This window comes from Lactuca virosa, chromosome 8 (genome assembly GCF_052849685.1).
Source record: "Lactuca virosa cultivar CGN04683 chromosome 8, Lactuca_virosa_CGN04683_v6, whole genome shotgun sequence".
NCBI lineage: Eukaryota > Viridiplantae > Streptophyta > Magnoliopsida > Asterales > Asteraceae > Lactuca > Lactuca virosa.
The window spans coordinates 96,605,443-96,619,664 of record NC_136433.1 but is presented as its reverse complement, the minus strand read 5'-3'; the positions used below and the strand labels follow the sequence as shown (position 1 = coordinate 96,619,664).

Genomic DNA, 14,222 nt, shown 5'->3' with positions numbered 1-14,222 from the left:
TTAATTTATGGGTTATTAGTGTGACTTTATAGGGGTAGAACACTTCTCGGGTTTCATACATTGTCTCCTTCTGTTCTCCGTTTACTCTTGACTGGAATAAATGTTGGTTTTCTTCGGGTACTTATATAGGGTTCTCTTCTCTTGTAGACATATTGAATTTCCACTCCGCCTTACTTCCGATTCTGACTCTGGTCGTCGTCACTACATAATGGATGACTGGAATCTCGGAAGTTCAGGCGAAATTCCCACCGATGTCCCTAAAAGGTATAGGCACATGGCGATTTCAATAGTCTCATCACTGTTCATTTATTTCCTACTTGGAAATCTTCTCAATGAACCTCTTTTGGGTCTTTATCAACTCCTCTGCCGATTACTGAAGTGGATAAGGTTTTCTAAAGGGGTTTATGCGAGAATGGGAATGTCTAAAGAATCTTAAGAGATTATTAAAACATTTTAATGTGTGATCCATATCGAGTCCTTCTACAATTACATAGTGTACACAAATCACATATAACTTGGATCTAATAGGCCTTCGAATATGTGATACTACTCTATATCCACATCCAAACAAGGAAAAGGAAGTAGAGCGAAACCACACATTCTTAGTCTATGAGATCCTCACTATATATAACTTTGGGAGCATACACTCTGTAATCATAGACCTATCAATAAGGGTCTTTTTAGTTTTCACGCAAGGTTATTTATGGTTCCTAAAATACTCCTATAGTATTTTAATTACATGTTTGATTCTAGAACTTCTGAACATGCTTTTAGGTTTATTGTTAGTCTTTTAGTATCATAAAATACTCCTATAGTATTTTAAACTTTATGTTCGGCTCTAGCATTCCTATATGGTAAGTTTCAGATTCATTGCAACATCACCATCACTCCCAAACACACGTTGGTCGCATCTCGAATAAATATAGTTGATCAGGCTACATTTATTCCAGCTTACGATTACATAACTGTCCAGGTTTGACGGTAATGCTCAACATCCAAAGACTTTTATTCTTGTTCTTCTTGTGATACTTGTTCTGGTATATGTATTCTGGATGTACTTATACTTTTGTAAAATATGGTTATATTTTAAAGTATAACTCTTGGTCGGAGTGTTTTTATCCCATTGTACTTATAGGTTGTATATCTTTTATGATTTGATATACTGAGTTCACTATAAACAATGCTCTGATACCAATTTGTCACACCCCAAAACCGGAACGGCGGAAACGTTCTGGGGCGGAGGACGTCATGTCAAGTATCACAACACATTGCAGTATAGAAATCAAAGTACAACAACCATTGCATTAACAGTATAAGTTTTTACATAGGTTACATTTAACAACAACATCAAAAATAGATATAGAGAATAACATAAGATGCAGCTCGGTACAAGGCTGACTTCGCAAAAGCTCCCGGAGTGTATCTGCCTACTGACGACCTGAGAATACAAGTTATTTTGAAAGAGAGGATCAGCATTTTAATGCTGGTGAGTTCATAAGTATTTTAATGACATTGATATAAATACATGTTTTTCCTCAAAATAATCTCATTAGATGATGGTGACAAAAGTTTATAAAGTATTTGAATTCCTTCCAGAAAATCCTATATTTTCTGTTAAAAGTAGTCTTCTACCAAGACTCGACTGTTTCATGTTTAAAAGATTGAGTTTCTCTACTAAAAGCAGTCTTCTACCAAGACCCGACTGTTTTGTGTTTAAAGAGTATTTTTCCCAAATGTTACTATCATTATCAAAATATAGTTTTACATTATCGTTTTATGTCAAAAACGTTCTAAGTTTAATGTATTAGGGAAAATATTATAGTACCGTAGTTTTATATGTAGAAACTACCGTGGTACTAATTACCTTAAGGCCATGAATTATAAGGTAAATGTGAAGATACTCGTAACCATACTGATTGACGGATATAAACACGACGATCTGCTGGCGTCGGAATAAATGTGACATTTGTCACCCCTTGGCTTGGTCGGCCGGGACTGTAGCTAGCAGTCAGGATGTGAGATGGTCTGCCCCGTATAGATCTATACACACAATGCCCGCTCTCCCTCTAGGAGACTCTGGTTACCAACTCGACAACGGTGAAATCCGCGTCATGAGGATGTATCTCGTGTTTAATTGCTATATACGTTTCTTTTTACTAAAAGTACATGTTTTAGAATATTGATATAGCTAGTTTCTCCTCATAAAAGTTATTGTTGGTTTCTAAACTATACCTATTATAGTTTACTTGAGAGGTTATCTAGGTACCTTTGCCACCCAAAGGCGTTGAACTGGAGTAAGAGTTTTAATATCTAAACAGATATACATAATATATAACTAGGACTTCAACGACACTCGGACAAATAACCGGATACTCTAAGTCCACAACCAAACAAGGAACAATAAATAAAGCGGGCTATCAGTCCTAAGTCCTTCAAACCCTACTTATATAACTATATCTATATAGACATGAATCTAACAAGAATATAAGTTTAAAAGACTTTGATAAAAGTTTAGTAATTTAAAAAGAGATTATAGTACTTTAAAAGAGATTTGAAAGTAATATATGAAAACCTTTAGCTGAATAAAACAGTTTAACATGTAGAAATCTATTTGATTGACAGTTATTAATCATATGTGATTGATATAATAACTTAATAGTTCAACTTGTATTCCCCCCCTCCCATAAAAGCATTTAAAATCATTTCAAAGGTTGATTAAGGGGTATGAACTCACCTGAATCGAGTAACTCGAAAGAAAGATTGATATAGGATCGTCGGGTGTCGAATGAAGTCGTGAGCACAGACGGATCCTAGTTTAACATGTAATAACACATATATGAATACACTTAGGGTATATAACCACTAATAGACACATGGACACACCTTAGGGACATGAAAACACTTAGAATTAAGTGTTACAAACACCTATTGAAGTCCTTAAATGAGTGTAGGGCCTTAAATTTGAGTGTAAGGCCACCAAACTCGACTTTTATGTGTGTGCGGCCAGGTGTACGGCCAGGGTGTGCGGCCAGGTGTACGGCTAGGGTGTGCGGCCAGTCCTGTGTGCGGCCGTACACCCCCATAGAAATGTGTCCAAATCGATTTTCCAAGGCTTTGTGATGATCCTAAGAAGGTATTTTGGCCCATGTTATGTGTAGATGAGTGTTTAAGTCCATTTTAGGACCAAAATATGTGTGTGCGGCCGTACACACATGAAGATCATCTAGAATGATGATTTCATGGATCAAACCCGAGGAAAAGGCCTTCTAATGTGTTGTATCAATGATCTAAGGATGAATACTCACTTGTTTTGCTGATTGGAGATGAACACACGAAGGATTCTTGAGAGAGAATGTTCCAGCTTTGAAGGAGTGGAAAGAGGGGTGTAAGGTTGGCTAAGTGTTCAATATATAGGGTCGAGTGTGAGGCTGGAGGGTGTGTGCGGCTAGGTGTGCGGCTGGCTGGCCGCACACGCGGGTGTGCGGCTGCACACACCTTCTTTGGTGTGTTTGACCCGATTTTGTGATGCTACACACTTTCTAACCCTTTTTAAGACTCATATCTAGGTTATACTTAGCCTATAACACTCATATAGACCCACAATTTCGTTAAAAGATAGCAAAACGAAGGCTGACACTCGGCTGAGTTGAATAGCTGAACTTTACAAGACAAGGATTTTCGGGTTGTCACATATGTTGCATGCAAAAGAGTAATCAACCAAACAAAAGCTTTGATCCTTTTTTATATATTAAAATACATATTCCAAGTCTTAAATAGTTTAATATGTCATACCTATTATGACAAAGAAAGTCAAAGCATGGTATGACATGAAGTTGGAAGATATTGCAAGCAATATCCAACACCCCATACTTAGGGGTGTTCTTGGCTAATAGGGTATATCTTAGCTCGAAACTATATGTATACCCTCACTACACCGAACCAAGTGTATACCGAACAAGGTATACAACGAATCAGGCATATATCGGACTAGGTATATACCGAACCACACGCATGTCGAACCATAGAAGATAACAAACAAGGTACAAAATAACGTCATAACAGTATCATAGTACATGAGAACTCAACGAAAACAACATGTACAACAATATGTGACGGGTGGATCCTTCGACTAATGAGAAACATCTGTTAAACGACTAGAAAGTACATAAGAGTGTACCTATTCTAAAGATGCATAATCTGGGAAAAACAAGGCCCTCTATGTGAACATTTTAGTGATCTATGTCACTGATTTTGTTGTTTGCTTGAGCGACAAGTATTCCTAAGCTAGTCGCTCCCTTTCTACCAGTGGGACATATTCTTCTCTAAACTTCTCAACAAACTGTTCCGAGGTCACCGCGTTCTTCTCAACAGGTGAATAGTTCTTAGTGACAAAGTTTCACTAGTCCTTTGCTCTTAGACGCAGAAGATTCTACACATATCTGAACTCCAGGTTCGCCGGACAAGCACAAGTGTAAAAGCATCCGAGATCAATCTCATGACAACAATTGGATCTCTGACACCATCAAAATTAGGAGGTTTGGTGTCATTGATCTCTCGGTTGGGCATTTCCTTGTCTCCAATCGGTGTTGCAGCAAACAACAGCAGTGGCTACATCGACAACAGTACTAGCGACGTCAGCATACCGCTCATCAAATAGGGCTATTAATTCAATCTTAATAGTTCCAAACATTTATGGAATCATTTCTCTTACAACTGTTGATATTGCCGCCTCTATCCAATCGCGTATATCAGTCTCGCTCGAACCTGACACCCGACTGATCCAGAACCAGAACCACTTGCTTTAGTGATCATCACCATGCTGAAGATAGAGATGGGAATAGTTTAATACGAATTTTAAACCCTTTCTAGTTCCTTAGTAACCTTGTGACTTTTCTTGATTCCCATATGGATCATGTACTTCGGGTAGTACGTGCCTATACTACCTTTTACACATATCCATACTAGATCCAAAAATTGCCCTAATGTTTCCAATTCACTATGCTCTGCTACTGCTACCGTTAGGCCTTTTTGCATACCTAGTGCTACAAGGGCCTAATTACTTACATTCCTAGATTTTCTTTTAGGATTCATGCTACTACACTGTTATTACCCGAGGGAGAACTTCTATCAATATTAACTAATTATCTGACGAATATGATTGCATGCCACTAAAATCAAAGTCTGTCGACTAAAGGATCCGACACTACAACGGTTGGACTTAGACAAGAGCTGCGCAATAACGCAAAAGCAAACAATCTAAAATTATTTAATTATGGGAGTATGCAACCTAACGTACTTGTCAACTAACTGATTAACATCGATATAGGTTATAAGCAACAATTAACAAGCAACCTCCTAGGCTATAAGACATCTTAATTATCAATCAATCATATCCTGCAATTCCTGAAAAATGTCAATTATGATAATAAAAAGAGCTAACAAGTAAATTTAAATTATCCTAAAACTAATAAATATTTTTTTCAATATTGAAAATTAATCCTTACAAATTTAAATTATAACAGTTCTGAAAAGCACTTAATTTTTTAAATATATTCCCATCAAAATCAATATATTTTACAATCTTCAATATTGATTTTTTTAAATAGTCCGTCATTAATAATTAATAACCAGGAAAAGGAGAAATGCTATTTTGGTATTGAAACGAAGACGGAGAATTTGGTAGTTCTTCCGAAATCCAAATCACCGTCCAAGTATCAGAGAACACTTGCAGTCGACGTACTCATCTCCATCGCCGATCTCCGTCGCTCTTCTGCTAGATCTCTGCGATCAGGTAATTTCTTTCGCGTAACTCTCGGCGACACTACCGATGTGTTCTTGATTTCGTTCCTGCTCAATTCTTAACGAGATTCAACATTTGCTCGGAGTCTTGTTGCCTAATTGACGGATACTTGGCTTAATTGCACTAAAATTGAATTTACCGGTGAAGATCAGGTTTAGGTTTATGGATTGACCACTAGTAAATTGAGAAATTCGATTTTGTTGTGCGTAATCTATCTTCAATCATATTTGCAAGCCTTGAATTAATACTGGTTCTGTTATTTTAAACTGTCTGTTTGGATGTCAAGTTCAATGACAGGTGTAGTGTATCAGTAAGCTAACTAAAACATAAGAAAATTGATTTTAGTTGGAAATTGAAACTTGTTTAGTTCAGAAAGTGAACTTATTTGCTTCTATTATTTGTAAGTCATGAGAAATATGATCCCAGGTTTAGGTACATGGTGAACTGACTACTATTTCATGACAATTCTCATACCCCAGTATCACTTTTTGCCAGTATCACTGATTCACTGTAGCAAAGTTTTGTACATATTGCTATTGGCTTTATCCACAATGATGTGCTTCAGTTCCATGTTCTTGCAGATCACTTACAGAAGCCAAACAATAACCTATGGGGACTGAAAATCCCAACCATGCAAATAACTATCCAAGGCCAGCTGCTACACCTTTTGCCCCTCCTCAAAGCAACACACCTTTTTCATCATCTCGTCCAGTAGCTAGCTCTGCTTTCAGGCCAATGTCTCCCCCAAGTACAGCTCCATCTTTTCCTTCTGGGCCTGTGGTTGGGCCAGAAGCTCCTGGTTTTAGACCCATGCAAACTGCTAGACCTACTCCTCCATATGGCCCACCAACCACCGGACCTTTCCAGCGGTTCCCAACTCCACCATTTCAGGCACCTCCACCACGTACTTCACCTGTTGGACAACCAATATTGCCTCCAACAACAATCAGACCTCCAAGCTTCCAAAATCATCAGCCCCAGATACCACCACCAATGCCTATGGGTTCTCCACCTCAAACCATGAATGGTATGCTTTCCAATTCAAATATGCAGCAACCCCAACCGTCAATGGGGCCAGCTCATCCTGCTGCTGTCCGTGCCACCTCATCATCTCCTTGGCCTGGCTATCTGGGTATGCAGAGTAACACAGCAACCCCAACAGCACCAGGAGGTTATGCTCCACCTCAGCCCACCACATCCGCCCCCTTTCAAGGTGGTTATGGACCAACACCAACCCCACCGGGAGGCTATGCTCCACCTCAGCCCACAACATCTGCCCCCTTTCAAGGTGGTTATGGACCAACCCCACCCCCACCAGGAGGCTATGCTCCACCTCAGCCCACCACATCTGCTCCCTTTCAAGGTGGTTATGGATCAACCCCACCGGTTGCATCTCCTCTAGGAATGTATGTAGGAGGGCCCACACCTCCAACGGGAGGTATGCAAGGATTGGTAGAAGACTTCAGCTCACTTTCTATTGGGTCAGTCCCAGGATCTTTTGATGCTGGGCTTGATACTAAAGTGTTGCCAAGACCATTAGATGGTGATGTGGAACCAAGTTCTTTTGCTGAAATGTATCCAATGAACTGCAATTCTAGATATCTGAGGCTTACAACTAGTGCCATACCAAATTCTCAGTCTCTTGTTTCCAGGTGGCACTTGCCTCTTGGAGCAGTTGTTTGTCCACTGGCAGAAGCTCCTGAAGGGGTGAGCATCTATACAGTCAAAGCAATTACAATAAAAATATAATTTTTTTATTATATTCTTTTTTTTTTCTCAGGAGGAAGTGCCAATTGTTAATTTTGCCACAACAGGCATTGTGCGTTGTAGAAGATGTCGTACATATGTGAACCCGTATGTGACTTTTACTGATGGTGGAAGAAAGTGGCGATGCAATATTTGTGCTTTGCTCAATGATGGTAATGCTCTAAATCCATTCTAACAATATATCTACTGTTTCTCATAACTGAAAGTGTCAATATATCATCACATAGACTAAATGACTATTGAGTAGGTCCAAACTGACTTTATGAAGAGCCTTTTATTACAAACTGACAGCCTAAACTACCAACATGACATCATCAAATCTAACATCATAACATCGAGGCTAACAGGTTCCCTTTTGACAACTGAGGTTCCTAATATGGTCATGCTAATCAATTTCTATCATAATGTACAGTGCAAAATGACTATTTTGCCCATTTGGATGCCACCGGAAAAAGAGTTGATTTAGATCAACATCCTGAGCTTACAAAGGGTTGTGTGGAATTCGTTGCTCCAGCTGAATACATGGTGCGGCCACCAATGCCACCACTATATTTTTTCTTGATCGATGTGTCAATATATTCCGTTAAAAGCGGAATGCTTGAGGTAATGCCTGTTGTAATTGTTGACTTGTTTATATATATATATATATATATATATATATATATATTATTTTATGTAAATTATCATATATTTTTTTAGGTGATTGGACAAACCATCAAGTCTTGTTTGGATAAGTTGCCGGGCAGCACCAGAACACAGATTGGGTTCATAACTTTTGACAGCACAATTCATTTTTACAATATGAAGGCAAGTAATTTACAGATTAAATGGTCTCAAAAATTCTCAAAACCCTTTCTCTAACATTTTGCTAACTGATGTTGGACTTGTTTTTTTTTTTTTTGGATTGGCAGTCATCTTTGACACAACCTCAAATGATGGTTGTCTCTGATTTGGATGATATATTTATTCCGTTGCCAGATGATCTCCTTGTGAACTTATCAGAATCGAGAACTGTGGTGGATGCATTCTTGGATAGCTTGCCATCCATGTTTCAGGACAATGTGAATGTGGAATCTGCTTTTGGGCCTGCACTTAAAGCAGCTTTCATGGTTATGGTTAGTTTCTTCAGTTCTATTTTCTACACCATTCAAAAGCTTTAGTTTGTATTGACCATCATAGACTTTTTTTGTTTGATGCAGAGTCAACTGGGAGGGAAATTGTTAATTTTTCAAAGTACTCTTCCATCACTTGGTGTGGGTAGGTTAAGGTTGCGAGGAGATGATATTCGGGCATATGGGACAGATAGGGAACATGCTTTGAGAATACCAGAAGATCCTTTTTATAAACAAATGGCTGCTGATTTTACCAAGTATCAAGTTGCAGTCAATGTTTATGCCTTTAGTGACAAGTACACTGATATAGCTTCGCTAGGTATCTACTCATATTAATTACCCTTAGTCAACATACTTTTTGTTTTCAGTCGTTTAAAAAATATTAATTTATTGTTTTGTTTTTAGGTACTTTGGCGAAATACACAGGTGGTCAGGTCTATTACTATCCAAGCTTTCATTCTGCCATCCATAAAGACAAATTGAGACATGAGTTGGCTAGAGACCTCACTAGAGAAACTGCTTGGGAAGCTGTAATGCGCATCAGATGTGGGAAAGGTTAGTCTCAAGGTGTTTTTGGTTCATGGATTCCGATGAAATCTGACAGAATTGGAATTCGAGATTCCATTCCATAGTGTGTTTGGCTGCTAAATGGATGGAATTGAACTCCATGTTTGATTGATTTCACCCTTCCTAGTGTTGGGTGGAAGGAATTCAATTCCATTCTTCCGTTTTTATTGGAAAACCAAAATTCCCTCATTAAAATTTATAAGTGAAAAACGATAAATTGTTCTTTTTTTTTTTTTTTTTTTTTTCGTGGTGAATTCCATTCCCTTTCTCACATTAAACCAAACGCATGTCATTACAATTTACAATTCCTTTGACAGATTTCATTGCTTCCAATTTCTTACTTTTATAAAGGTTTGATGTTGCAAGTGATTATTTTTAGGTAGAAATTAATTTATTTTTCTTAAATTATGTTATATATAGGAGTTCGTTTCACTTCATATCATGGGAACTTTATGTTAAGATCCACGGATCTATTAGCACTTCCGGCTGTTGACTGCGACAAAGCTTATGCAATGCAGTTTGCTCTTGAAGAGACGTTACTCACAACTCAGATTGTCTATTTCCAAGTTGCTCTATTGTATCCTTCACTTCTTTCAAGTTTCCACATCTTTTGGAATATATATAAAATATAATCAACAGACAACAATCTAATTATTTATAAATACTTAACATCAATTGAAAGACACACCTCATCTTCGGGTGAAAGACGTATCAGAGTACACACTGCTGCTGCATCAGTGGTTGCTGATTTAGGAGAGATGTATCGCCAGGCAGATACCGGTGCCATTGTTTCTTTGCTTGGTAGATTAGGTAACCAGATTTTTTCTGCCTCTTTTACTTTAAAAAAAAAAAAAAAGTTATATAATATTTATTTTAATTATGTGTTGTAGCGATTGAAAAATCTTTGTCGTACAAACTGGAGGAGGCGCGTAACGCGATCCAGCTAAGAATCGTGAAAGCCCTTAAAGAATACCGAAATCTGTATGCGGTTCAACACCGTGTGGGAACACGCATGATCTACCCAGAGTCATTAAAATATTTACCTTTATACGGATTGGCTTTATGTAAATCAACAGCACTTCGTGGTGGGTATGCTGATTCACAGCTTGATGAAAGGTGTGCAGCTGGTTTCACCATGATGGCTTTGCCTGTTAAAAAGATGTTAAAGCTTTTGTATCCTAGTTTGTTACGTGTAGACGACTATCTTGTCAAGGTAAACCTTTTTTTTTCCTCATAGCTGAGTCTCCTTCACTCTTGCTATCAACAACCCATAATAGCAATGTAGTTATATTTTAAAATAAAGTGTATTGTTTATATCGGTAAAAAGAGGAAAGTACGTTGCTATTTCTTTCAATTTACCCTTTTTTTTTTCTTCATATGGATCCTGTTATTTGTATTTTTTTATTTTTGATTTTGGGAGTTATGTTATATTTTATGTGCAGCCGAGTGGACATGGTGATGAGTTTGAGAAAGTTTGTAGAAGACTGGCACTTGCTGCAGAGAGCTTGGATTCTCGAGGGATTTATATATATGATGATGGTTTTCGTTTGGTTGTGTGGTTTGGTCAAATGCTGTCCCCTGATATTTCCAGGAATCTGGTTGGGGAAGATTTTGCTACAGATTTCTCAAAGGTATGATTATGTTTTTATGCATCTGTTATATTTATAATCAAGTGAAGTGACTAGGGGTGTGCTGTTGTTCTATGTAAAGAGTAATAGTTTGGTGCTAGTGTTTATTGATTTTAGTTGATAAAAATTTCAGGTAAGTCTTGGAGAACGTGATAATGAGATGTCAAGAAAGCTGATGGGGATACTAAAGAAACTTAGAGGTGCGGATGCGTCATATTATCCTTTATGTCATCTTGTGAGACAAGGGGAACAGCCTCGTGAAGCTTTCTTTTTGCTTTCAAATCTTGTTGAGGATGCGGTTGGTGGTATGAATGGTTACGTTGACTGGATACTTCAGATACACCGATCAGTCCAACAATAATCCAATCAGGTAACAACAAATACCATTACCAATCTACTTCCATTAATTCTTCTTATCCTATGCCAACATTTTACTTTGAAAAATCAATGCCCTCCATATACAAACCAACTTTCGCTGCTATATTTATATTTTATTTCGCTAGATTTTTCAAACTAATCAATAGAAATCAAAGTAGGATGCTATTCTGTTATACACAAATAAGTGAAAGTGTGTGACTATATCTTGCTTTTAGCCCAAAAAGAAGAAGAAAAAAGGGTGGTTCGTAAAATACTCCTTTTGCTCAAACCTCTTCCATTTTAGTAATTGGAACAGAAAACTACCCGAAGCCTTTTATTAAAAAAAGGTCAAACTCAACCAAAATGCATGCAAACTTTTCAAGCGTTTTTTTTTAGTAAGTAAATAAGTTATGGTTGTTATATAACAAGACATGTTGATGTTTTTATATTTAACAAACAGGAAAAAAGTTTGCAATTGGTTTTACTACTTAACCAAGAGCAGAAGCAGATTTTGAGGTAAAATTGGGTGGGGGAAGAGATGTAATATCCCTACAACCTTTTTGGCTTGGTTGATTGTTACAAGAAGAAGAAGAAGTTGGTTCCATAGAAGAAAAGAGAAGAGAAGAGAGAGAGAATGCTTATGTCAAAGCTTTCGTAGACTAGTGCTATATTTTTCCAAAAACCCATTCTATAGTTTTAATTTGTTTTTTTTTTTTTTTTTTTTGATAAAATTTACCCCTTGATAGATTTTTTTTTTTTTTTTTTTTTGTAATTTTGATTTGTTTTAGAAAAGTTTTAAGGTGGTGTGGTGTGGTGTGGTGTGTGTCTACATAATAGACATGTTTGTATATTTGGGTTGAACACTCGTATTTTTATTCCTAAGCAGTGGAACCGAATTCCTTAGTTGACCCACCCATGGCATGGCATCAACCTCACCATACTTACTTTTTTTTCGTAGAAAAAAAATACTATATATTATTTCTGTGTTCTTTAGTTGCCATTAATTCTTTTTTTCATAAATCATTCTTGTTTTTGGTTGAGGCACGATTAGCATGGCCTTTGCTCTGGAATCATCCACTTCACTTTAGGGGCCAACATTTGGACAAAACTGGACTTGTGGATGCTTACGGATTCTGGGGCCGGTTCCGGGTTTGGGTACCAGTTTTCCGGTTCTTCTATCCACTAGACCGTTACAACTTTACTTGCATATGGTACAAGACGTTAAACTTTAGTTTTTTTTATGTTAAAGTTTTATTTATTACGAGGCTTAAAACGAATACGATTTTTTGTTTGACTTTGACTTTTCATTTAAAATAAAAATACAATTTTTTATTATTATTTATTTTAGATAAAAAAAAGTATTTATTGATTATAACTTCGAAGGATTCTAAGTCATTGAATATGAAACTAAAAATGACAAAGTTATAGTCTAAAATAATGTACAAATTCTAAACTATAAGTTGGAAAAAAAAACATGTCAATATGATTTCAAACAAATGAGATATGCATGTTTTAAAATTTTCATAGAATACAAATTATTTAAAAAAGAAAAAAAAAAAAACTAATTATTAAGCATTCTAAAATTTCAGTCCAAACCAATCTGCACTCAAAACTGATTGAACCGAAACGGTAAAAAAAAAAAAACTAAATTTGTATAATACTAAGAACCAATAATCACACCTTGTAAATCAGTACTGGTCCAATCCATTCTAGGTATGGTCACTACTTCGCTCTTTTTTTGTGAAAAGATGCAACTTAAACATCGAATCTCTCATTTGGCAAACTCACATTTTTTTGTATACATATAATTGGCTTTTCAACAAAAATTTTGAGACCTTTAATTGTTCTCCATGATCTTCATTTTCTCTTTTTATATATATATATATATATATATATATATATATATATATATATATATATATATATATATATATATATATATATATATATATATATATATATATATCATTAAAAAGGACCAACATGAATTTCCTTAGAAATGACTTAAAAATCTCAATCATCAATGATCATACATTTATTCCGACTTTTTCATTGTGATTTATTTGGTCATTTTAAACCCGGTCGAATGCGGGAAAGAAAGCAAATTTGTCAATGCTAAGTGGTTAAAAATACATTTCTTTGTATATTTCTATTGAAATGCTTTAAGAGGTCAATACATTAGTCATAAGGAGTGCTCTTTGGGAAAGAAGAAAAAAACAACGTATTCGCTCTTGTTGCTTGTTACAAATTGATTGTGCACATTTTCATAGTAGGTATAATTGTAAAAAAAGAGGACACGATCACATTCATTGTCTCCTCTTATTGTTGTCGAATAGTCTTTTTCCGATCCATTTCTCCAAATGTAGATGACAACAGTTATGCGCACCATACATTTACTTGTGCTATTGAAAAGACATTGCAAAAAGGAGATTTGTTTGGAAGATAGCTAGGAACTTTGATCCAATAATGTTAGATTACCGGTCAACTCTTTTTTTTTTGCTTATGTAAATTCTTTCTATCCTAGACTTCCTTAGGGATGTTAATATCTTGTTGTCTCTCTTTCATGTTCATGCTACTTATAAAAAGAATAAAATAAGGAATTGACTTATCTCTTTTGTGAAGCTCCTCTTGTTTAGCGAAAATTTTCTTTTGTTGTCTGTGTTAAAAGTCATAACATCATATTTAAGTCAAACTTAACATTTCATTAGTCTTAGGGTTGTATTTTGTTAATGTCTATTTTTTAGGGTTAATATGGTAAGTTTCTGATGGTTAGTTTTGTAAGTATATTTTGGTTCAAGGGTATTTCTTGTTAGATTGGTATTTATGTGGACCACAGAGCATTATTTTCAAAGTTGTTGCAAGGCATGCGGATCTTTTTCCTAAATGGGTCGGGTATTGACCCAAATACTTAAAGTCTCGAGAGCAGATGGGATATCATTTCGAGTCATTATTTTCTCACCTACAATCCATCTGCTCTCTCGTTCTTCCCTC

At 36.3% G+C, this 14,222-nt stretch overlaps 1 protein-coding gene across 2 annotated transcripts; it reads left to right on the top strand.

Moving 5' to 3' along the window:
* Positions 1-5,619: 5,619 nt before the first annotated feature.
* LOC145129428 (protein transport protein SEC24 A-like) lies at positions 5,620-12,143 on the top strand. Of its 2 annotated transcripts, none has more exons than XM_079064123.1 (14): positions 5,620-5,791; positions 6,382-7,507; positions 7,581-7,719; positions 7,980-8,170; positions 8,267-8,374; positions 8,479-8,682; positions 8,767-8,998; positions 9,085-9,234; positions 9,667-9,823; positions 9,929-10,056; positions 10,137-10,459; positions 10,689-10,877; positions 11,008-11,244; positions 11,692-12,143. In XM_079064123.1, the coding sequence occupies exons 2-13, from the start codon at positions 6,410-6,412 to the stop codon at positions 11,233-11,235; spliced, it is 3,147 nt and encodes a 1,048-aa protein (XP_078920249.1). In that variant the 5' UTR covers positions 5,620-5,791; positions 6,382-6,409; the 3' UTR covers positions 11,236-11,244; positions 11,692-12,143. The 2 variants fall into 2 exon arrangements, with proteins under 2 accessions (XP_078920249.1, XP_078920250.1); XM_079064124.1 differs by having other exon boundaries at positions 6,366-7,507.
* Positions 12,144-14,222: the final 2,079 nt, after the last annotated feature.

What these genes read in the sequence shown, in the direction of transcription:
- LOC145129428 (XM_079064123.1), top strand. Translation starts at nt 6,410, where the DNA reads ATGGGGACTGAAAATCCCAACCATGCAAATAACTATCCAAGGCCAGCT. An exon ending in TGGCAGAAGCTCCTGAAGGG is followed by an intron (nt 7,508 to 7,580) that starts GTGAGCATCTAT and finishes TTTTTTTCTCAG; the next exon opens with GAGGAAGTGCCAATTGTTAA. An exon ending in TTCTTTGCTTGGTAGATTAG is followed by an intron (nt 10,057 to 10,136) that starts GTAACCAGATTT and finishes TATGTGTTGTAG; the next exon opens with CGATTGAAAAATCTTTGTCG.